This window comes from Odontesthes bonariensis, chromosome 18 (genome assembly GCF_027942865.1).
Source record: "Odontesthes bonariensis isolate fOdoBon6 chromosome 18, fOdoBon6.hap1, whole genome shotgun sequence".
Taxonomy (NCBI): domain Eukaryota; kingdom Metazoa; phylum Chordata; class Actinopteri; order Atheriniformes; family Atherinopsidae; genus Odontesthes; species Odontesthes bonariensis.
Genome location: NC_134523.1, coordinates 4,088,116 through 4,112,768, shown reverse-complemented (window position 1 = coordinate 4,112,768; position 24,653 = coordinate 4,088,116). Strand labels below are relative to the sequence as shown.

General features: G+C 43.0%; 2 protein-coding genes across 6 annotated transcripts in view; one reads left to right on the top strand and one right to left on the bottom strand.

Annotated features, from left to right (window-relative positions):
* The window catches only part of ctdp1 (CTD (carboxy-terminal domain, RNA polymerase II, polypeptide A) phosphatase, subunit 1), a 72,634-nt gene extending 65,610 nt beyond the window's left edge, over positions 1–7,024 (bottom strand). For 2 of the 4 annotated variants that reach the window (XM_075449217.1, XM_075449218.1), the window contains exons 1-7: positions 6,491–7,023; positions 5,124–5,207; positions 4,274–4,367; positions 2,879–3,007; positions 2,080–2,230; positions 1,160–1,250; positions 271–437 (exon numbers count right to left, since the gene is read on the bottom strand). In XM_075449217.1, the coding sequence (XP_075305332.1) occupies positions 271–437; positions 1,160–1,250; positions 2,080–2,230; positions 2,879–3,007; positions 4,274–4,367; positions 5,124–5,207; positions 6,491–6,789 (1,015 nt within the window). In that variant the 5' untranslated portion in view covers positions 6,790–7,023. Of the gene's footprint in view, positions 1–270; positions 438–1,159; positions 1,251–2,079; positions 2,231–2,878; positions 3,008–4,273; positions 4,368–5,123; positions 5,208–6,490 lie in introns of all 4 variants that reach the window. The other 2 variants (XM_075449220.1, XM_075449219.1) reach the window with 2 other exon arrangements.
* A 3,253-nt stretch (positions 7,025–10,277) lies between these two features.
* Positions 10,278–24,633, top strand: adck5 (aarF domain containing kinase 5). Of its 2 annotated transcripts, XM_075449509.1 has the most exons (15): positions 10,278–10,407; positions 11,152–11,243; positions 11,371–11,520; positions 17,284–17,359; positions 17,483–17,683; positions 17,787–17,927; positions 18,999–19,112; positions 19,223–19,354; positions 19,468–19,551; positions 19,650–19,731; positions 21,909–21,987; positions 22,426–22,517; positions 22,667–22,919; positions 23,944–24,060; positions 24,139–24,633. In XM_075449509.1, exons 1-15 carry the CDS (start codon positions 10,384–10,386, stop codon positions 24,239–24,241), a joined length of 1,740 nt encoding a protein of 579 aa, XP_075305624.1. In that variant the 5' UTR covers positions 10,278–10,383; the 3' UTR covers positions 24,242–24,633. The 2 variants fall into 2 exon arrangements, with proteins under 2 accessions (XP_075305624.1, XP_075305625.1); XM_075449510.1 differs by lacking the exons at positions 10,278–10,407; positions 11,152–11,243 and having other exon boundaries at positions 11,435–11,520; positions 17,488–17,683.
* The last annotated feature ends 20 nt before the right edge of the window (positions 24,634–24,653 follow it).

Here is a 24,653-nt window from a genome sequence, read left to right as displayed (position 1 = left end):
AGCTAAACAGCCAAAATCAAGGGAAAGTTGGCACAGTGGAAAAGACCACACTACAACACTCTTAAGGAGCCTTTGATTGAGTGGGTGTACACGTGAAGCCCAAATTTGTGTTCATGTGGACCCAGACCCAGCAGCACATCCAGATTATGTAATTTTATTTCATGTTGTTCGCCCTTGTTGTTCAGCCAATACAAAGACACTGAATCAAACAAAGCAAACATTGAAAGACTGGCTTTTATCTGAACTGTTTTCAGAGAAGAGCGACGGTACCTTTCCTGGCCATCTGAGCTTCCCGTGATCCGGGAGGAGCGTTGATGTCTCCTGTGCCCTGGAAGTAGATGTATTTCTTCACAGTGATGAGGTTGGGCGCAAACTTCCAAACATCCTCCCGGTCGTCTATGATGCAAACCATCGAATCCCCACGGGGGAAAAGGTTCCTGGTGGAAAAAGACGATGCACGAAATATCAGTAAAACCTCCGAGCTTCATGACAGACGCCAAAACTCATCTGTCTTCGAATGTAGTGTCGCTTTCGTGACCAGTACTGGCAATAACTGTGATAATACACACAATATGATAATCTTGTGATCGATCTCTTAAACATTACAAGGGATTCTGTAGAATTTTCAATGTTCCTTACCTCCTATTTTGAGTGTAAATCAACTCAAAAGAAGAAGACCAAAAAACAAACAAAAAAACACTACATTTTTCTATGTTTTCTATTCATATCGCGATGTCGTGAATCCATTTGGCCAAGATAATTGTGTGGTAAAAATCTGATGGCGTGACAGGCCTAATGACAGGTAAATAAGGGGCAATTAGATTTCTTACATCAATCTTCAGCTGCAAGGAACGTTGCTGAAGTCACTGACAGCCATTACTAAGACACGCTGAGAAGAAATAACATTTGTGCTATGGTACCAACAATTAAAGGTAATAGAGGCAGATTGTCCATGGTGAGAAATTTGGATTAATTCACTGCTGCAAAACACAATTCTAGTAAATAACAGGACAAAATCATCTTAACACTCAACGTAAACCACATTAAGCCTACTCTAAATGACCCGGCGTAGGGAGACGCAAAGGAAAAGTGCAGGATCACCACATGCTACACTGGAAGATTCATTCATTTTTCACGTTCAGCAGAGGGCAGTTCCCACCTAAGATTCCCCGTCTTGGAGAACGGATCGATGCATTCGTCTCTAGAAAGGATTCTGTGAGAGAAAAGCTTCTTATCAGGATCCAAAAAGCCTAAAAAAAAAAAGGAAGAAGAAAAATGCAGATTTAAACGCCCCGCTTGAGCTGAACTTCTCATCCATCTGTGTTTCCTGATCCTCTCACAGAAGGTATTTCACTGGTGAAGCATGCTCACTTTGTTTTTTTCCTAAAGCAGTCCTTCAAACTTTCTTAATGTATGAGAAGGAAAAATGCAGTCTTGGGACCACACAGAACCATACAGAAACTGTCGATAACAGGAGCGCTGCTCTGAAACACACCCATCTCTGGGCATCAGGGTCAGTAGTAAACTCCAATTCAAAATGCATTAAACATTCATCACATAGAGGCAGAACTGTACTGCACTGGAGCTGCTGTTATTACATATTCTGTGATGAACAATTGTGGCATGAATACCAACAGGATGCCAGTAAACCTACTGCCTACACTTCAATATAAGAAAACCCTGAATCCTAATAGTGGAAGACGCTTAACATTGAGAAGGAAAGCAGCAGCCAATGCAGCCAAATGTAAACTGGAAAAACCCAGAATTGTCAAAGGTTCCAACTGGTTTGGAGAGTAACCAGCCAAAAATGACAGATCTAAACATTTCCTGGCTTTAATAGGCATTTTAAAGTTTAACAACACACTGTATGCACGGTGCTGAATCAAAACAACGTAAGCAGGAACACTGAGCATGAGCAGACACTTCCCTCTTATGGACACAAATAGGAAGTACAAGCAGTACAAACTGTATACATTCTGTTACATTTCTATATGAATGGAATCAGTGCCTGAAATAATAGATGCATTTTACAGCACTTATCCCTATTATGCAAAGAAGTTGCAGGAATCTGTCTATTACCAGCAATGGTGTGTGCATAGAGGCGGCTCCCGAAAGTGAAGACATGCAACTCATAGAGTTTGGCAATTTTCTCCAGGAACTCCTTGCAATGCGGGCGTAGCCGCGTGTGGAGCATAGGCTCCCCTCGCCCGAGCTGGAAGTGGAAAATACCCTGAAGGAAACAAGATAAGACGCAAAGCATACATTAACATATCAACATCTGATCTTATGGGAAGATTTCAAATCGACTGAAGCAGTTTCAGCAGATCGCTGCGAGGAAACCGCTTCCAGAATGTGCTTTTAGTGGTAAACAGCCTGCAAAACAACAGTATTACCGCAACGCAATAATAATACAATAAAGCCATTCATCTCAGTTTAAACTGTGACACGATTGTGCTTGCACTGCACGACTGTAACAAAATATGATTCAGGATAAAGATGAATACGCACACAAAAAGAAACCCCAACAGGTTGCTGAAGTTTATTACATGTGGGTATTAGGACTCAATTATCCCAATTATCACAGCCAATTAGATTCCAGCTAACAATATCATTGTAATATCTATAGACAAAAAAAAAATAAATAAATTGATTCACCTTCTGAATTACACTGAATTAGGAGGTAGGAACCTGGGAAAATAGTTAAGAATACCCAATTTGCAATCAATAATCCATCCGTCCATTTTCTATACCCGCCTAATCCAATTTAGGGTCGCGGGGGGGGGGGGGGGGGGGGGCGGAACCTATTCCAGCTGTCATTGGGCGAGAGGCAGGGTACACCCTGGAGTCAGTGTAATAAAACAATATGAGGGATTACTACCTTAGTGGACATGCGCTGGCAGTGCTGCTCAGTGGTGTGAATCAGCGTCTGGTCCAGATCCACCATGAGGACGAGTTTTTTGTTCCGGTGGAGCCTCTGCTGGTCTTCTCTGCCCAGCTGTTCTGCTTGCTGTTAGGATGATGGAAGGAGATGGGCAGTATATGGAGGGGGGAAACAAACAATGCTTTAGAATCGACATATATATCAAGCTTTTAGTAGATTAAAAAGAAGTCTGTGACAAACATTTTTATCGGATATCTCTTGCACTTGTTGTCTCTTGTGTAGAAGACTTAATGCCAGCGCCTTTCAAAGGATAAACAGAGCTGTGTTCACTTGAGCTGAACGAGTCCAAAAATGCAGGAGTCACACACATACACTCGCCTGCGGTTGGCAAAACAGAAACAAATATTTTGACTGCGTGTTCCCGACCCAACTTCTACAGGATGATGATGGGAAATTTGCTCCAACATCATTCTCATCGTTCAAAAAAAACACCAATAAGTTTTGATTGGGGTTCAGATTAAACTATTTTCTACAACTCAGCATCACTAAATCTGAAAATATAACCTTTCCAGACTTCAGTTAATTTAGAATGCTGCTGCCAGTCTGCCATGGTTACACTATTCTGTGCTTTTCAGAATTGACTTTAAGATTATATTGACCACTTTTAAGGCAGGTTTGGGTCTGGCCACTGGACATGTATATAAATGTTAACACATGGGCATATGGCCTGACACCATCCCATAGGTTGCTGATGGAGATTCAAAGATCCAGAGATAAAACTAGGAGTGACTGAGCTCTTCCGCAGGGCACTCGGGGCTTCATCACTCTGGATTTATTTATTTTCCTTTGAAGACACCCTCTTTATAAAAATCCAGTCACTCTATTCCTGATGGGATATCTTCTACTTTTCAAGGTAATGTTCAGAGAATATAAACCTAGCAGAGCTCTTAGATCCAAGGACTCAGGTCAGCTGGTCCAGTCCAGAGTCCAGACTAAACATGGAGAAGCAGCATTTAGCTGTTATGCTGCGAACAAGTGGAACAAACTGCCAGTGGAGATTAAACTTTCACCAAATGTAGACATTTTTAAATCCAGGTTAAAGGCATTTCTGTTCTCATGTGTCTATGCATGAAATATCTTTTAACTTATCTAGACTGTTGCTTGTTTTTAAATTCATTTAAATGATTTTATTTGTTTCTCTTTATATTCTTTTATGTATTTTTAATGCTTCTTACACTCCCTGCTGCAATGCTTTTATTTTATGTAAAGCACTTTGAATTGTTTGTACATGAAATGTGCTATATAAATAAATTTGATTTGATTAGTGTGTAAGTGTACAGTCCGAGGTCAAAGTGCTCAGTCCTCCAGGTGTATCTCCATCATATGACTCACCTCAGAGCTGACCATCAGTTCAGGGACGCTGTGCACCATGGAGACCGTTGCTGTGGAGATGGGAGCTTGCTGGTTCCCATTTGTCCCCTGGAGCCTGAAAGGGAAAAAAAAAAAAAAAAAGACGAGTGGGAGTCAGGTGCTTTGTGCATCTCTCAGGTCCTTGAGCATGTTGTGACTGAGAGAAGAAGGATCTATCAAGCTGCTAAACCTAGCAGCTGTTTGGTTTGCAGTGCTTTAAGCTACTTCAGAGACCGTTTTTAGTTAAAAAACATGTTACTGCGGGATGTACAACGATTACCTTGCCACCAGGCATCTACATCGTGTGATCACGAACCGCAATCTGAGACGCTGAGTGTCAACAAAGGCACCTTTTCAGTCAATGCTTTTATTAAATCAGCCTCACTTTGAACTAAAAACAATAACACAATAGCAGGTTTGTTTAATAAAACCTATTAAATGAAATTTTTCTTCAGATTCTGACTGAGCGTTCAGGAACTCTGCTCTCACTGTATGCTCTCCGGTGCCATCTGACGGTACCAAATGAAACTAAATATACTATATTTATACCATACTCTACTACCAAATACTATCAGTGTGAAATTGTCACGTGTTTTATGTCAGTGAATGTCTCATCCTCAAGATGATTATGGTCTAAATTGTTCCTCCTCACTGGTGTTGAAACCCATCAGGTGACACCGGAACTTTTACATCCCTTTAGGCATCGTGTGGGAGCAGCAAAAATGTTGCTGTGAGAAAAATCATCATGTGAGCAAAAGTGTTCTACATTAAAAAAATAAATAAAATGGTGACGAAAGCAGAGCTTTTCCACAGAAAAGTAAAAAACACTTACTGGGTCAGATCCTGCCCACATTCGGCACATAAACCCTTAATCACTATGGGATGGCTGCATTCTTCGATTCTGACGATGACACCCCTGAAAAACAAAACAAACAAACAAAAAAGGCAGTTAAAACGCAGAATGGTCAGGTTGATCAGCTCCATCTTTAAAGAGAATTCTCATTAAATTAACATTTACATCTGTAGCAGGTGAAGCCTAGATACCCTAAATGCCAACTATATGTTGTACGCTTGTAACTCACCAAGTTGTGTACTGCATGTGTTCACACACTGGAAAAGCACTGGATCACACACACACACTTGCTTTGTAACAGGGACAAAGCGGCAACAGCCGTTACAACTGTAGCTGATGTAAATACACTTTATTATGATATGGAACCAAGTTTGACTAAGTTCCTGTGCAGTGTTAGTCTGATAGACGTGGTCCAGGCAGGGGGCACATTTTAAACTTCATATATGGTCATTATTTTGGCTGTGTTTGACGTCTACTTTGTAGCTTCTCAGAAACAGACCTCCACCACCTCCTCCTCCTCCACCTCCTGCAGCTATCGGTTGTCACAGCAACAGTGTGATTGTCAAAAGTCTTAAGCGGGAGTTTACAAGCATCACCTGAGGGCAGCACGATGCCTTCCTTACAGGTATGTAATCCAATCAGTTTTGTAGTAGAGTTGTCGGAAACGTAAACTTCTTATATTTTCTACATGCCTCAAAAGTGATATATTAAGTGTCTATGCTAAAACTAAAAAAAAAACACTATTACATGGACCGACAAAGCCACATATATATGTGTGCATACATCTATAAAAAAAACTTGCTCCAATTAAACAGGACAACTCTATTTCACCTGTCAATATACAGCCTTTAAAAACACTTGGTGCACGCGACAGACGCCTGCGTCAAGCCAGAAATAATACGAGACAGCACTCCACGTGATTTTGGCTTCAAAATAAAAATCCGAAATTGCATTGCCTAGAAGTATTAGTCTGAGTTTACCAAAGTGACGTGTGAACAAATACCAGAATTGTAGCTTTGCTTCCGTTGTTAATTAATCAATTCTCCCATGGGAAATACAACTTTTGAAAAGGCTCAGAAACATTTCAATTGGAGGGCTCCGCTTTTATTTCGAAAGAGTCGGTTGAGAGTCAGTTTGTTTATTTTGACTGACTTGACATGGCTAGCATACAGGCTAGTAGATAAGTTAGCAAGTTTAGCTTTTTAGCTAACTGACGTATAGCTGTGGTTGGAGTCAGTGGCTGAAAAGTCAACCCAAAACTAAACTGTCACACAGCCTGGAGCCTTTCAGAGCAGAGACCAGGTCGGTTAACATTAGCTAGATATATAAGCGGCAGAGTGACTGACCCGGGAGGGATGATTTGTCCAAGCTGACAGCATAGCTCCTTCACTACTCCAGCACGGTCCGATTTCACCTTCTTCTCTGGCAGCCTGGCAGCCTCTGCCCCCTTTTCCGGAGGAATGGGAGCACACAGCGCTAGCACGGAGTCCACGTTAACAAGAGACCCGGGTTTGACTTTCCACTCCAGGAGCCGTAGAGGCAGAGCCCCGGTCGGCCAGCGCATATCCGCCACCTGCACCGCGGGGCCCTCCGCCGAAGCTGCACCGCCGCCGCCACCGCCAGAATCCGCAAGAGGATCCTCCATCTGCCCTGCACGCTGCAAAAAATCCCGTTGGTTTCCAGCTGTGGTCCTTTTACAACGTATACACCAGACCTCGCGATGCCCCGTGTGTCATTAAAACGTGCAAACCATCCGCATCGGGGAAAATTAAAACAAATGTGCTGGAGATTTAAACACTGCAGCCTCCACAGTCAGTTTCGTTCGCTCTTCCCGCCCGTAAACAGGAAAGCGCAACACTGCATCTACACGGGTCGCCACAGCATCCGGTAAGACAGGAGAGCGGCGAGATGAAAAACACCGCGTTTACTGCCGTGTTTCAAAATAAAAGCCCTGCTTAAATAACAGCTCCGGCCGCGTGGTCAGCTATAACTTTTTGAAATTGCGCTTTCACTGTACAGCACAGCAAGATGATTGTATCCCCCCCACATTTTCCAAAGGTAAACCCGTTTGCCCCATGGATGTATTATATTAACGGTTTGCCCACCCTGGTAATGCACCAATGTACAGTGTGTTTTAAAGACCCTGTGCCCTCTTTAGAATAATTCCATCCAGATTTTGAGCAATTGTAGTTTGAACTATTGTAGTTTCCATACATGACCCCGTTTAGGTTGATGAGAATACAAAAAAAAAGCAGTAGAATGGCCCTGTTCTGCATTTTCACAAATCAGAAAAAGGTTTCACAAATCCCAAACAAGGTTTTAATGAATCTAAAGCCTCTTTATAATAGTTCTATCCAGATTTGAGCAGTGTAACTATTGTAGTTTCCATACAGGACCTAGTTTAGGACGATCAAAATGCAAAAAATGCAGTGAAATGGCCCTTTATGCCCATTCATTTAATTCGCGAATCGGATGCCAACTTCAGCATCGTGTCTATGGGCTTGATGTGGGGAACACCCCCACATTTAAAATCACTACTCCACCCCTGTATACAACTATCATATCAACTGATTACAGTGCCTATTATTACCGAGGGGGAAACAATATTTAATTGTTTAAGTGTAGGGGAGCTAGTCCATCAGATTTATTTTGAAATCTCAATCTTATTTCCCTTTTCTTTCGTTTAAAACTGACAAGTTTGACTTGACTTACTAGTGTACATTGACAGCCGCTATGAGGATCAACTATCTTCTTTTTCTTTTTTTTTTTGTTGTTGCAGTGCACCATACTACAAATACAACGTCATAATGAAATATGGCCTTATTTATCTATTTATTACTGCAACTTTCCTGTAAGCTATTGGCTTGAGGAGCATGGGACCCATGAGACATAAACTGATGCAAGGTTGTGTAACATGTGAATAACAAGTGTCTTGTTGCCACACTTTTGCATTAGCATATGCCTTTTTGCTCGCGGGTGAATGAGCTGAAACGCTGGCTGTCTTTTCTAATACCTGCTGTATTAAGGTGCAGTTAAAAATGTGACGTAGGCAGGCGGGCAGAAGGAGAAAACCTCAAGTCACACATTGTGTAGGTTTAAATGTCGACCCTCAATGTCACGGCACTGTGCTCCACGTGGGTGTCAATGGTGTACCCGATAGGCTGAAAGCTGAAGAGGTCGAGACATGAATTTCAATAATCACACTTTCGGGACAAGGGCATGCCCTGGCGCGCCACTCCACCTAATCAATGACGTCGCATTTCAGAACCTCCTACCAGAGAGTGTGCTGTCAAGAGCGATCCATCCTGCCTGCAATGTCCAGGCAGGACATTGCAGGCAATTACAGACTTTGCTGTGCTCATAGCAAAGATGTCAGGCGTCGAGAAATGCTACCGCCGCAAAAATCGATAGGCGTGTCTATCGATTCAAGCTACCCTATCAAAAAAAAAGCCACTTTATGGTTTTCTACCTCTGTATATCAAATAAAGTCATAAAGTAAGTGTTTTTGTCTCTGTGTGTCATTATAAAAAGTGTAATGAAATTGATTTATTTAAGAGGGTAGCATTATTTTGATAGTCCAATAACACCCTGTCAAATAATGCTCCCCCTTCTCAATGCATTCATGACAATGATGGAGCAGAGTCACCTAAATAAATTCAATTCAATTCAAGTTTATTGTCAATTCTGCATATGTACCGGACATACAAGGATTGAAATTACGTTACTCTCCTACCAAGGCTGCAGCTAAAAAGAGACATTTATACAAACACTAAGAACATCTAAGCTAAATAAATAAAATATCCAAAATAAGGCACTAAAATAAGAAAAGACATACATAAGACAATATGGACAGTGCGTTCCTCCCATGGAGGAATAAGGAGGTAGTATACGGAGGTTATAACGGATAGACAATATTGCAATAATACCAGTATAACATTTTGTGGATTAAGGTGCAAGAAATTGGTAAAATAGCTTAAGGCTGGCTAAAGTGGTCAATGCATAACTATGCTAAAATTAAGTCTTGAATGGATGGTGGGTCCTAATAGGGGTATTATAGTGCATGCCAGTTCTTAAAGACAGAAGTGTCCCTCAGAAAGGTATTTGAGAACTGTAGTCCAGTTTTCTTCCATTCCTAAAAACAGCATCGCTGTTATTAATTAATGTTTTTATAAAGAAGAGAAAAATTGTGTATTTATTGTGAGAGAGAAAAGCCGCTGCCTCTTGGATTACGTAACTTTCATAGGCGCCTATCAACATGCTCAAATATGCGTCATATTTCAGACACAGCATTTGTGCATGTTAAGCTAACTGGTTGTTAATACGATAAGTGTTTTATTACTTTGCATGTCTTCCAAAAGAGAAAATAATCAGGATTTTGAGGATGTTACCGTTACACACCAGCTGAGACGCAGGGTAGCAAAACATTATATGGGCGTGAAAACGAAACTTAGAAAATCGGCTCGGCGCATGCGCAAAACCACAAAAGTAGCAATTCTCGACAAGTAGGAGAAATCGACAGAACACCCGCTCTCAATATGCTTTATTGAGAAAGAGTAAAAAAAAAAAAAAAAAAAGATGCGGTTTTTAACGACAAAGTGTGAGACAACTGTATAACCGAGAAGAGTCTCTGTAACGTCTCAAAAAGCCCATTATGGAGCTCCCCCTACAGGCTTGGAGGTAATGTACGGTTAAGACACTGTCGTAAATATCTTTCTCTTCTTTGCTTCATCAGTCAACGTCTTCTTCTGTTTCTTCGGTGCCTCTGCCATGATGATCGTACTGAACATGTTGCGCTAGCTTAGCCTTATACCTGGCAGCGTGAGAGGGGTCTATTTGTTTTTGCGGTAGGTGTGCCAGAAAGCAAGTCGAAGTACTTCCGCTCAGCTCCCGGGCCGGTCCAGCAAAGTTACATAGCGCAGTTATTCCAACTCAGACCCCCGAAGGGCATAGGAGACAGGCCAATCGTAATATTAAAACTCATTTCAAACTGTTATTTTAAGGTAGAAATGTTACATAGTATTGCTTTAAGCTCCATGTATTTTCTTTCTGATAAACCGTTTTAAAGCGAAAACGGAAGTAAATGTAAGGGCTTCATCTCGCCCCTCCTGTCCTCACTCTTGGTAATGATGCTAGTAGTAGCTGAAGGAGGTGGTGGTGGTACAGACGTAAACCAAGTCCGGAATAGGAAAGACCCTTCCTGACGTCGCCGTGGGCAGATAGGTTTATCACCCCGGGAAACATGGCAGGGGAGACTTCGAGAGTGGTAAATACATGCTGTTTTTAAAATAAAGTTTCGCTCAGTTCAACAGAACAGGAGTTAGCTAGTTGACTCACCGCTAACTGTAATTAGCTGTCACGTTAGCCAGTTGTGATGTGTTATAATGTGGCAAACTCATTCATTCTATACGAGTAGTTTTAGGTGCTGGTCAGTGTTGCAGAGCTGCATGCCAAAGCTCTCTGTCACCGTTTACACTTCCGTTATGGTGGACAGGAATGACAGCAACAGGAGAAAAATGGAATTGAACAAAACAACTTTTTCTCTCTTTCCTTTATTTATTTTTTAAAACTCCACTCCTCTGTGTCGCTCATTGTAATTGGGGGAAGCACTCTCCAGATTTGCCCTTCTCAGAGTGTGAGTGACGGAGAGCCTTGTTTGATATATCGGTGCTCGGGTCATTGGCATCACTGCTCTTTGTAAATCAATCTGTCAGCTGTAGAGACATTTTGTCCCTCAGATGCAGACAGCGAACAAAAACAACACAGTATTGGCCTTGAGGAAGACCCCCCCCCCCCCACACACACACACACAGATGCGCGCTCTCGTGCTTTTACTTCAAACACTCATTTTGAACCTGTACTGTGAGAGTAGATGTAAGTGGATAAAAGGCCCCCTCAGAGTCCAGAGTTCACTCTCCATTCCGCTGCAAAGATAAGATGGAAACATTGAACAACATTGTATTTGTTTCTTTGTGTTTGGCGACGCTTGAGATGATTCCTTTGTCTTTAGTTGCGATTATGCCGGCATCATCTGGCTCATCTACGAAGACATCCACATCCCGGCTCATCGCTCCGAACAACCAGATCCTTCAGCTCACTCAGGTATTACAGAACTGACAGTAAAGCTGACTTTGACGAACACCTGTCAGGCCAGGGTCTTCTGCTCCTGGCCGCTTCCCACGATGAAGCTGCTGCATTGATGAAATGGGACTGTTTTCACTCTTTCCAGGGAGGGGAAGCGCAGGGGACTGTTCAGGAAGACGCTTGTCGGCCTCTCTGTTGGTGTACCTGTGGCGGTGGGTGTGCAGTATGCTGTATCAGACCCCAGAGAGAAGAGGAAGATGAGGGTTGTGATTGAGGGATTTGGTCGTTTCTGCAGGTTTGTCTTTAACTTTGTTCCCCTTTTTTTTATCTTGAATAATAATCATTTCTAAACACACAGATGGACAGTGTCCCCGGTCACACGGACAGTCCATCCGTAAGCCCGTCTTAGTTTTATGTGCGTGGGTGTATGGGAAAGTGGTCAGTGATAATAGATGAAGTGCAGCTTGAAACTTGGTGCTGCATTGATTTAGAGTTTTTCTCGTGTTTCTCATAAAGTGTCGAGCTGTAGCAGCTAAACGCAGGCGGCGCTGGAACATTCTGTCGCAGACCTTCTCCTTGTGCCAAGCATTAGTGGTACGACCCTATCTGTACTCATTAAGACTGTAAGGTCACATCAATGATCACAGTAATCTTCACACAACACCAGAGGAGTGTACAAAACATTTTGTACGCTAATATTCATCATGCACATTCCTGGGCCTGAAATTGCTCTGGGGGCTGAGATACCGCAGTTTACAACGTTTGTTTCCAGCTTTGCGCCACAACTTTTGCTTCATCAAGGCCTATTTATGGTCGGAAACCAGGTCGTCTGCGTGTGTGTCGCAGTTAATGCAGATATGCCCCTTACGCAGACACTCTGGTGCACCTCCCCAAAATTGTAACTCACCGCAGACAGTGCAGCAGATATCGTCGCAGGGAGGAGAGAAAGGAGGCCTCTGATTGGTCAACTCTACATCCGCTCTACACTATGCGTATTTCCGGTTTGCTAACCGACTAATGGTGACGCTAATCGTGCTAATCGTGCTAACCGTGACGATTCTTTCGCTTCTCTGCCAGCTCCAGTAGTAGCAATATTTCTTCTATTTCTAGATCGATCAGCTGCATCTCAATCAAAGTGCGCATTCGTCCAGTCACCATTGTTGTTGAATGACCTCCGTAACCGGAAGAGAAACACGCCACCCACCACACCCACAATCCTAGCTTGTTCGTGATTGTCCCTCTTGCGATGTGGCGTGGGATTAACATAGCGCAGACCGCGCTTCAAAATTGGGCATAAATCAAAAATAACTGCGTCATGTCTGCGACAGACTGCTGCGAGAGTGTACGCGGCCCTTTAGTCAACGTCTTCTTCTGTTCCTTCGGTGCCTCTGCCATGATGATCGTACTGACAATGTTGCGCTAGCTTAGCCTTATACCTGGGAGCGTGAGAGGGGTCTATTTGTTTTTGCTGTAGGAGTGCCAGAAAGCAAGTCGAAGTACTTCCGCTCAGCTCCCGGGCCGGTCCAGCAAAGTTACCTAGCGCAGTTTTTCCAACTCAGACCCCCGAAGGGCATAGGAGACAGGCCAATTGTAATATTAAAACTCATTCTAGCCGCACAATTTTTTTCAAACTGTTATTTTAAGGTAGAAATGTTACATAGTATTGCTTTAATGCGGCTCCTCAAGCTTTAACTGGTGGCTTGCACTCGCATAGTAGCTATAACAATATGGTAACAATAACAATACATTTTTTCATATAACACACAGCGAATACTGCACAGTATTAAGTATTTTTATTAAGTATTAATTAAGGCTTAATGGTGTTTCCTAAAGGGGGAACTGTTGAACCTGGCAACGCAGCCCGCTTAAACCACCGTCACACTTGACCGCAGTGCACGCTAGCTCCTTTAGCCAGCGCGAGATGCAGGCACAATGGATCGGTTTTTAATTAAAAAAGGGCAAAAACCAGCACAAACACCATGCTCATCCTGAATGTCTCACTATGATTACAACAACAAACTACAAATACAACATGAAGAAAGTCAAGGACATGCATGCCAGCTTCCGCTCATCCCAGTATTAAGGCACATGTGGTCTGAATTGAAAGGTTTTGACTGTGTTGTTTCTTTTTTGTGGGATGTTTTATATGTAGAAATGCATATTTGCAAAAGGGGACTTTAGTATGTTGTTGTAAAATTGGCTCTTCTCTTGATTTTGCTCTGCCAATGTGGTTCTTGTGAAAAAAATAGTGAGTATCACTGCTTTAATGGATAAAATTGGAACATTACAGGTGGCAGATGATCTCATCACATTAGTTAAATCTAAAGTCACGTGTAGCATGTTTTATTCATCTAAAGGTGACCGTGAGAGATGGAATAAAGCATTTTCTCCAGCACGCTCCTCCTTCACATTAGCAGGGTTTAAACTAATTTAGACTTTATATTTCTGTAATAAGTGAGGCAAAAGAATCTGACGCCATTTCAGTTTTTCTTCAACAGTCGCACATTAAAAACTCTCGCAGTATCTTACAATTTAAGGATGAATAAAGTATCTTTCAACTAAAAGGTGCATTAACACTGTTCCGGGTTTTCAGACCCATATATGAATCTAAATGTCATCAGTACTGGATAAACGCGGTGGACTGCCATGGTTAACCGATTTAACTGAGTTCCTACGATCATTTCCTGTGCTCTAGTTGCATGTCCTGGCTGCAACTAGAACTAAAACGGCTTGTTTTCACTCAAAATATTGTTTCGTTGCTCTAATTAAGCTCCAACACCAGAATGCATTAAGAGTTTTCCCTCACAGGGAAGTTTCAAGGTTGAGAAAATACCACCAGTCAGTTCCCTTCATGCACTCAAAGATACGCCTCTTTGCTGTGTTCACGCAGCCGAGATGGTTGTTGCAGTGCAAAAGCCACAGTAGGTATGAATTACATTCAACACATGAGTTTAAAAATGAAAACCTAATCTATCTTTTCACTTAGAGCAGTGATACTCACTATTTTTTTTTTTCACAAGAGCCACATTGGCAGAGCAAAATCAAGGGAAGAGCCACTTTTACAACAACATACTAAAGTCCCCTTTAGCAAATATGCATTTCTACATATAAAACATCCCACAAAAAAGAAACAACACAGCCAATACATTTTCAATTAAGACCATATTTACCTTTAATACTGGGACGAGCGGAAGCTGGCGTGCATGTCCTTGACTTTCTTCATGTTGTATTTGTAGTTTGTTGTTGTAATCATAGTGAGACATTCAGGATGAGCATGGTTTTTGTGCTGGTTTTTGCCCTTTTTTAATTAAAAACTAGGGCTGGGCGACAGTGGAGCGAGGCTTCTACATAAAAACTACAGAAAGATGCTGATGTTAAAAGTGTGTTTGCACAACAAATGTTATGGCACTTTCATTCATATGGCAGCACATTTAAAATAAAACTGAATGCTAAGAGCTATACACTACTTTTGAATTCATTTTTGGATTTTGTGTACAAATGCAATTAATCGCGATTAATTAGATTAAAATTTTTAATCGTTGCCCAGCCCTATTAAAAACCAATTCATTGTGCCTGCATCTCGCGCTGGCTAAAGGAGCTAGTGTGCTCTAGTCTGCGGTCAAGTGTGACGGTGGTTTAAGCGGGCTGTGTTGCCAGGTTTAACAGTTCCCCCTTTAGGAAACACCATTAAGTCTTAATTAATACTTAATAAAAATACTTAATACTGTGCAGTATTCGCTGTATGTTATTTGAAAAAATGTATTGTTATTGTTACCATATTGTTATAGCTACTATGCCAGTGTGAGCTGCCAATTAAAGCTTGAGGAGCCGTGCAATGAGTATCTCTGACTGAGAGAGAAGAGTAACCATGTAAGTAAAGAAACTCAGTCGTGTCAGCGATTTTAAACACAAACCGTCCTTCCCCTCTTTAAAACTTTGGGTTTTCTGCACACCTTTTAGGTTCGCTCGTTTGAAATGTTGTCCCATGCTGAGTCGGATCAAAGCTAAACAAAAAAACACAAGCTAAATGAAATGTAATCCGACTCTTTTTGTACATATTAGTTGAGTTCTTCTCTCCAACACACGTGTTTTACGGGTTAATCGCGCCGGCCTTATTAATGCCGGTTGTTTTAGTTTTAGGATCATTTTTGTTTTGTACCCGGTGAAAAAGATCATCTATGATAATATGCAGAGGAACTGTGCGGTCTGTCATGATTACAGCTTACTTTATGTACAATGTGTGGTGTAATTAATGTGTTAATAACCTGTAATATAATCCTAAAACTACAAAGTCATAAAGTCGGGTCATTATTAGTTTTTAATGACCAGTAAAGTTTCTGTTTGATTCAGTTTAATGTGTTTTACTTCAAAACCAACACAGATTATTTGATGTAGTTATGTTTTTATGTTGCATTCAAATCCCAAACAAGCAGAAAAGTTGGACGAACTCACCCAGATAATGCATGTTCATGCTCAACTAAACTCCACCTGGCCACACATGCTCCACAATTCCTGTCCAGTACGCAGGAGAAGCCGGCAGCAATAAACCACAGTAACCACAAGGGATAACATGTGTTTTTTTCTTTTTGGTTAAAAGCAGTGAAGTGTATATTCATTAGGGATGGGATTTGATAAGATTTTTACGATTCCAATTCCATTTTCGATTCTGCTTAACGATTCGGTTCTTTGTCGGTTCCCTTATTGATTCTCATTTGGAGAAAAAGGACAACAAACCGGTCGATTAGCATCAACTTTGTTTAGTTTAGAAGTAACTCGAGTCATGACCTCACAAACCCTTACAAACGTCTATCCTGGCCGTTTTACAATGAGGCAAATGGTGCTAACATGATAGGCAGTGTTTGTTAGATAGTTACCTGCAGTGTTAGCCGAGGACATGCTAACGTTGCTAACGTTGCTGGGTTCAGATTCACCAACGTTAGTCCGGGGCAGATCGAAAACGCGACATTCATTCATAGTTATTGCGTGTTGGTAGTATTTCCTCCCTTTGGTGAAATATTCACTTTGCAAGTTGCCCTGTTGTCGTCTTTTTTAGGGATGTGTCACCAAACTTTGGAGCGTTTGTACCGCTTGGGCGCCATGTTTACTGTTGGCTGCTGGCTGCGCTGGACTCGCCACGCATCGTTGCGTGGTGACGCCATTCGCAACCACTGGAATCGATAAGGGAATCGTTTGCAAAATCGCCAAACGATTCCAGGAATTGAAACACTGGGAACCGTTTCTCAACAAGAACTGGTTCTCGATTCCCATCCCTAATATTCGTGCAGCTGAATTCCCCATAAAGCTGCTCTCATCCACACATTTCTCTTGTTTCTTTTGACCGCTAAACGCATCAGAAATTGTGTATGAAAATCAGCCCGTTAAGACCAACCTGTCAGTAATTCCCTGATTCTCGATCTGCTCTAATAAAATCCTAAATTTAACAACCTGCATTTAGTTTAAATTCACACACAGACTTTTGAAAAGACACCTAACTAAAAAAATACTTGATGTCATACCGTCATCATTTCTTTTTTGTCCTCTTGCGGAGGTCCCAGCTGAGTTGGACATGGTCTTTGTTTACATGCTATATTCCCCAGCTGGGGGGGGGGCACTGGTCGTTGCTGGATCCTAATGTCGGTTTGGTGTGTGAGAGCCTTTAAGTTTGTAGCAGATTGTTGGTGTATCTGTTCAAAACGCCTCCCACAGCACCAGAGGATACAAGGCTTATTGCTGCTCTCTCAAGATACATTTCTACTATATATGAGTATATCTTCAGTTTAGTTTGTAACAAAAATAAATAAATAAATAAGAAGTTAATGGGCATCAAGGGGAGCTTTACATTCATAAAGCTTCCCTTGGCATAGCAAATGTGTTTGGCATAAACGGTATTCAGATTACAATTCTGCTGCCATAATGCTGGACAGGACAAGGGGTAAAAAAAAAAAAGAAGAAAAGATACATTTCTACATAAATCAACTGTGATATATGATCTTCATTTAAAAGAAGAAAAAAAAAAGAAACAAACAAAGAAGTGAGCGTCTTATCTGTGTGTCCCCAGGTCTCTCTCTGTGGGGATCTTAATCTCTGTGGATTACTGGTGGACCACCAATGTGTTTCTACGTGGAGTGGATGAGGTAAGTTCCGTGTCGTGGGAACTGGTGTAATAACCAGTGAGCTGCTCCCTTTAGCTCAAACTGGCCCTGTGAGGGTCGGTGCCCTGCAGTCAGTCATGTCTTCCTGCTGTCCTCCCCTGCCAGAGCAGCCCATCCTACCTGAACCAGATGTCAGCCTGCCACCAGAGGGCAGCAGAGTGCATGGTGGAAGGGGCCATAAGGAACGGGGGGATATACATCAAACTGGGCCAAGGTCTGTGCGCCTTCAACCACCTGCTGCCCCCAGAGTACGTCCGCACGCTGCAAATACTGGAGGACAAGGCCTTGAACAGGAGGTACAGAGAGGTGAGAGCTGCAACACAACAAGGCACACGGTGTAGCACAGGAAGGACGGCCTGTGACTTCCCACGCCTGTGACTTCCCACGCCTGTGCTTGCGTCTGTAACAGGTGGATGCTCTCTTCCAAGAAGACTTCAACAAAACTCCAGAGGAGCTTTTTAAAACCTTCGACTGTGAGCCCATAGCTGCGGCCAGCTTGGCTCAGGTGCACAGGGCGGAGCTGTTGGACGGGACTCTGGTCGCTGTGAAGGTGAGCCCCGATGATGGGACATCAGTCGGTGTTTTCTTTTCCGTTTCTACTGTTAAAGTGATAGTTCGGAGTAGATTCACCCTGGGGTCATTTGAACCGTGACATCCAGCCAAGTAGCCCACCCGAAGTTTTTCCGATCTTGGCTGAACATCAGCTGAGTTACTGAGTTATCCCGAATAGCTTCGTACAAGCGCTAATGGATCCTGGCAGTATCTCCAAAATTACCACACTAAAATCACATGCCATGACACCAAACTTCTACAGTAGTACAAATATGGTCTGTACTCACAAAACGATGCATTTGGAAGTTTGAAAATAGTCCAGGAGTTTATTATTATCAACACAAGCCTGATAGCTTCTCTGCTGCTAAAGCTGCGTCGACGTCACTTCCTTGATCTGGGAGCTTCAAAGTAAGATGAGGGTTGATCTACTACTGTAGACAACAAAGCAAGGCTGCTCAATTTCTCCATTGATAAAATAAATTCACAACTCTACAACATTAAAATTCAGAAAAATTCATGTAGAATATAGCATATACTTTGTTGTCTACAGTAGTAGATCAACCCTCATCTTACTTTGAAGCTCCCAGATCAAGGAAGTGACGTCGACGCAGCTTTAGCAGCAGAGAAGCTATCAGGCTTGTGTTGATAATAATAAACTCCTGGACTATGTACAAACTTCCAAATGCATCGTTTTGTGAGTACAGACCATATTTGTACTACTGTAGAAGTTTGGTGTCATGGCATGTGATTTTAGTGTGGTAATTTTGGAGATACTGCCAGGATCCGTTAGCGCTTGTACTAAGCTATTCGGGATAACTCAGTAACTCAGCTGATGTTCAGCCAATATCGAAAAAACTGCGGGTGGGCTACTTGGCTGGATGTCACGATTCAAATGACCCCAGGTTGAATCTACTCCGAACCATCACTTTAAAGTTCCTCGTAATTCAACATTATCAACCTTTAAACGACCCGTATTTCACTTTCATGAGTGGAAGCCCCTGAAATGAATGGAGTTTGTCGATAATTGTTTGAGGGGTTTGATTATAAAGCGTGTTTTGTCACCCCACAGGTGCAGTATATTGACCTCAGGGATCGCTTCGATGGAGATATCAGAACATTGGAGATTCTGCTGGATATTATTAAGTTTATGCACCCCAGTTTTGGGTTCCGCTGGGTCCTCAAGGTCAGAAAATGATCAAAGGGCGTGTTTACATTCGATGCTGACATGCCTTCTGGGTAATCCCATCTCAAGTGAACAGCTTTAAGAACATCCGTTTCGTCTCACCTCTGTAGGACTTGAAGGGCACGCTGGCTCAAGAGCTGGACTTTGAGAACGAGGCCAGGAACTCCGAGAGGTGCGCAGAGGAGCTGAAGCACTTTCCGTTCGTAGTTGTACCAAAAGTCTTCTGGAAGCAAACCAGTAAGGTGAGCTTTTTTTTTTTTTTCCTTTTACCCGCTGTACACAACAAATACACTTCCGTCCGTATCCTTTCCACCTTCCTCATCGGTGTCATCTTTTCCTTCTTGGACACAAAAAGAGGGTGCTGACCGCTGAGTTTTGTCACGGCTGCAAAATCAACAATGTGGAAGAAATAAAGCGACAAGGAATAAGTTTGAAGGATGTAAGCTGATCACTCCGCATGACAAATGGTACTTTTAAAGGATGCATGGTTGTGAAAATGTCCGACCGCACTAACTCACTCACGTGCTCGTTTGTCAGACCGCAGATAAGCTGATCAGAACCTTTGCAGAGCAGATATTCTACACCGGTTTCATCCACGCGGACCCACATCCTGGAAACGGTTGGTACAACCTGTGTATGGCGGCGTGAAGGACGCCGTCTTTTATGACACTTGTCAGTGATTACAGGTCACGTGTCCATTTCTCAACCAGAATTCATCAGGTCCAACACTTGTGGACAGATGATTGCGCAGCATGCAGTTTGTTATGGTATGCAGGTGTGTCCCAGTGACCCGTCTCATCCATCTGCTTTTAGTGACTGGAAAACTCGACGGGTCATTTATTTACACACTGGATATTTTTACTTTGGCTTCTTTAAAGGGACAGTTCGCCTCTTTTGACATGAAGCTGTATGACATCCCATATTAGCAACATCATTTATGAACATCTTCTTACCCCCCGCTGCGTCCTGTGAGCAGAGTTCCAGCCTCGTTTTGGTGTTGATGAAGGTAGTCCGGCTAGTTGGTTGGGGTTTAAATAATAAAGCGTTTTGCTTCTCAAAACAATATGCGTTCAAATGAGTAATACATTTGCATCACAAAATTGGTGTCCAGGAAAAAGTCAGACCTCACCATCGCTTAGCCCTATTTTCTCTCTCTTCGTATCACTGCCTGCTGTGTAGACCGTGAAGACCGAGGTGCACACCGAGCAGTCCCCTACAGTGGCCAACACGTGCAAATGCCGAAACAAATCCAACAATAAAACGCTGCAAGAGAAAAATGCGGCAATAACAAAAACGACAGGAGCACACGCGCCGCAAACCCCAAAACACAACGGAAGTTCGCCAGGCCACTAGGGGGTCTCGACCTGTGGGATAGGGGATCAACTATGAGAGAGCTACCATATTAATGAAAGAGAAGCGACATAACTCCGCTGCTCTTCTATAATAAAGTAAAATATTACGGCCAAGTGTTTAAAAAAGACATAAATGACAACGTACCTTTTGGCTTTCTTCTCTTTCATTAATATGGTAGATCTCCCATAGTCGATCCCCTATCCCACAGGTCGAGACCCCCTAGTGGCCTGGCGAACTTCCGTTGTGTTTTGGGGTTTGCAGCGTTTCTCTCTTGCATGTGTTTTCGGGTTTGCAGCGCGTTTGCACGTGTCGGCCACCGCAGTCCCCTGCTTCCGAGCAGCAAACACTGTAACAGGTGCGGCTGTCGGCAGGCGGCTGCATGCATTGATATGAAGGGAGAGAAAATAGCGCCAAGCGATTGTGCGGTCTGACTTTTTCCTGGAGAACGATTTTGTGATGCAAATGTATTACTCTGTTGAACGCATATTGTTTTGAGAAGCAAAACGCTTTATTTTTTAAACCCCAGCCAACTAGCCGGACTACCTTCATCAACACCAAAACGAGGCTGGAACTCTGCTCACAGGACGCAGCAGGGGGTAAGAAGATGTTCATAAATGATATTACTAATATGGGATGTCACACAGCTTCATGTCAAAAGAGGCGAATTATCCCTTTAAAGGTAGGGTAGGAGATCCTGGATTTTGAGTCCAGCGAAGCTGCATTTTGAAAATACACAGGTAAAAAGTCCCAACCCTTTTCTTCACTTTCCCCCCGAAGGCACGCCTCTAGAGTACATGAACGCGCACGAGCACGAAGGTGCACGAGCGCTGTTCTGACAGCAAGCATCGATCGTTGCCGTATTTAGTATTTAGTATTTAGTTTATGCTAACTATACGTTTAATAATGCTAGGTGCTAGCCAAGCTGGCTCTAGTTTAGCTTCCTGCCAAGCTTCTGGACGCGTAATTCGTTCACGGAGCAGGGTACGCGCACAGGGAGAAGAAGGGGGAGGGAGGAGCAGATTGCAGTTTGATAGACGGCATCAGAATCCAAACATTGTGAACGGTCCGTTCACAATGATTGGATAGTGTTTTTCCTAGATTGTACGTTCTAGAGGCCACTAAAACTTTTCATATTTGTGTCAAAACGTTTAATTAATTGGTTGCAATGGGGGTGTGAAAAGTATTTCAAGCAATATGTAAAAAAATGTTCCAGAAAAAGATCCCCTACCCCACCTTTAAGGTATCCACCTGCAGAATTTACCATGACTTGTCTTTTTGGGGGGGGTAATTCCTGCAAATCAGGAATTACTGTGCAGGGATTCTTTTTAAATGATAAGAGCTAGTTAAAAAAAAAGAGTAAAATAATCCTGTTAACTGTGCTGCTGGCCTGAAGAAAAACGGGTGTGATGACCGACTGTTCCTTCTCTGCACGTTGTGTCGTAGTGCTGGTTAGACGGGGTCCTGACAGACGGGCCGAGTTGGTGCTGTTGGACCACGGCCTGTACGAATACCTCAGTCAGCAGTAAGTGCCGGAGGAGCCGGTGCCGTGAACGCTTCTGCAGAGCTTACGGTGGCTCGCTAAAGTATTCACACCCCCTGAACTTTCCCACAGTTTGTCACATTACGACCACACACGACCGGTGTGTTCCTTGGACTTCATGATGCTGTTTGCTCCCCAATATTCTCCTAACAAACCTGCGAGGCGCTCTCAGACATGCTGTATCTGTACTGAGATTAGTTTACACACAGGTGGACTCTATTTAGTCATCAGGCCAACTTTTTTCTTTGTACTTCACAACTAACTGTGTGCCACTTTGTGTTGGTCTTTCACCTAAAATTCCAAACGGAGCATGTTTGTGGCCATAACGTGACGAAATGTGGGAAGGTTCGAGGGGTACGAATACTTTTGCAAGTCACTGCGCATGTTGTGTGCTGCGCTGACTGTGACCTTTGACCCTAGCGACAGAGAGGCCCTGTGTAAACTGTGGCGGGCCATAGTCCTGAGAGACGAGGCGGCAATGAAGAAGTACTCCAATAAACTGGGAGTCAAAGGTGAGGAAGACCGACATTCATGACTGGAATGAAGATGTTAAATTCTCCTCTGGGAGTGTAGGAACAGGAAGGACTTTCTCTCCATCACTTTTTCCTGATGGGTTAAATAGATCCACTTTATTTTTCACAGTCGTCTCTCTTCCCTGCAGAGTACTTCCTGTTCTGTGAGATGCTGCTGCAGCGACCGATCAACATGCACAAGGTGGGCCTGTCCAACATCCTGAGCAGAGAGGAGACGGCCTACATGCGCGATATGGCCGTCAACCGCTTCGAAAGCGTCATGCAGGTGCTCAAGTCCATGCCTCGGCCCATGCTGCTGGTCTTCCGGAACATCAACACGGTCCGAAGCATCAACGTCACTCTGGGAGCGCCGGTGGACCGCTACTTTGCTATGGCCAAGAGGTCAGGGGGGGGAGGGAGGGGGAGGGGGAGGGGCAGGGGCATCTTTAAAGGGCAAATCTGCTCCAATTTCTTTTATCTGCATCTTGCATCTGTGAAAAATGCCAAAATAAGCAAAACACAGACATTAAAATGGTTTTCTAGCACCAACAAGGGGATTCCCAATGAGTTATTGGTTGAAAACCTACATCTCAGCAGTGTGTCCCTGAAGAATTTGAAGAAACTTGTAACATGTTCTCGTGAGATTTCTCTTGAACTGACGGGGCTCACCGTCACAAGTGCATTTCCGAACAAATCAAAATCAAATCAAATTATTCATATAGCACATTTCATGTACAAAATAATTCAAAGTGCTTTAAAAATAAAAGAATTGCAGCAGGTAGTGGAAGAAGCATTAAAAATACATAAAAGAATATAAAGAGAAACAAATAAAATCATTTAAATGAATTTAAAAACAAGCAGCAGTCCAGATAAGTTCAAAGATATCGTGCAGATTTCATGCATAGACGCATGAGAACAGAAATGTCTTTAACCTGGATTTAAAAATGTCTACATTTGGTGAAAGTTTAATCTCCACTGGCAGTTTGTTCCACTTGTTTGCAGCATAACAGCTAAATGCTGCTTCTCCATGTTTAGTCTGGACTCTGGACTGGACCAGCTGACCTGAGTCCTTGGATCTAAGAGCTCTGCTGGCTTTATATTCTCTGAACAGATCACAGATTGTAAACCATCAGCAGGCTTTTAAAATCTATTCTGTGACTGACTGGAAGCCAGAGTAAAGATTTTAAAGCTGCTGTGATGTGTTCAGATCTCTTAGTCCGGGTTAAAACTCCAGCAGCAGCGTTCTGGATGAGCTGCAGATGTTTAATGCTCTTTGTGGGAAGTCCAGTTAAAAGTTACAGTGATGGAGTCTACTGGAGATGAATGCATGGATGAGTTTCTCCTGGTCTGTTTGGGAGAGGAAACCTTTAATTCTGTTGTTGTTTCTGAGATGGTAACAACAAAGATGCGTTTTGTGCGTTCCCAGCGCGGTGCGAGGCTGGGGGAAGATCCAGGCCGAGAAGACGGGGATACTTCCCAGTCTGGGGATCTTCCGCTGGTGGAGGACGACGTGGGAGAGCCTCAAGTTCGAAGTGGCCTTAAGGTGAGCGTTTCAGTCAGGTTTGCGTCAGTCGCATACGACGCGGTCAGAGTACGAATAAAGCTCTTCTCCTCCGGGCAGATCGGAGATGGCGATGATGAGTCTGACGCGAGCCTGCCTGAAGCTGCTGCAGGTCCTGGGCGTCGCCACGCTGGACGACAGCGTGTACGAGTACCTGAGATAGTGCACGGACGCGCCTGGTGCAACCTTCCAACGCCAAATCACAATCTGTGCCGGGATGGGCGAGAGCGCAGACACCTCATCTTCTGAGCCACTTCTAGTGTTTTTAATGCCTTTTTTTAGTGTTTTTTTTCTTTTAAGGAACTAGTGACATTTGCTTCCATCGGAGCGAATTATTTAGAAGTTGCATCATCGTAGTTTAACAGTGTTTCAAACTGAGCCGGTGTATTTTATGGATGTGCCGTGAAACATAAGAACAAAAACACACTGACTGAAGAAGCTCTGCGGTTCAACCAAAAGCAGCCTTAGCGCAGGTTAAAGGAACAATCCGCTTAAACAAGAATGTTTAAGTTATTTTAACACTTCAATAAAATGTTTCTACCTCTTCTCCTGAAAGCTTTTTTTTTTTTTTAAAC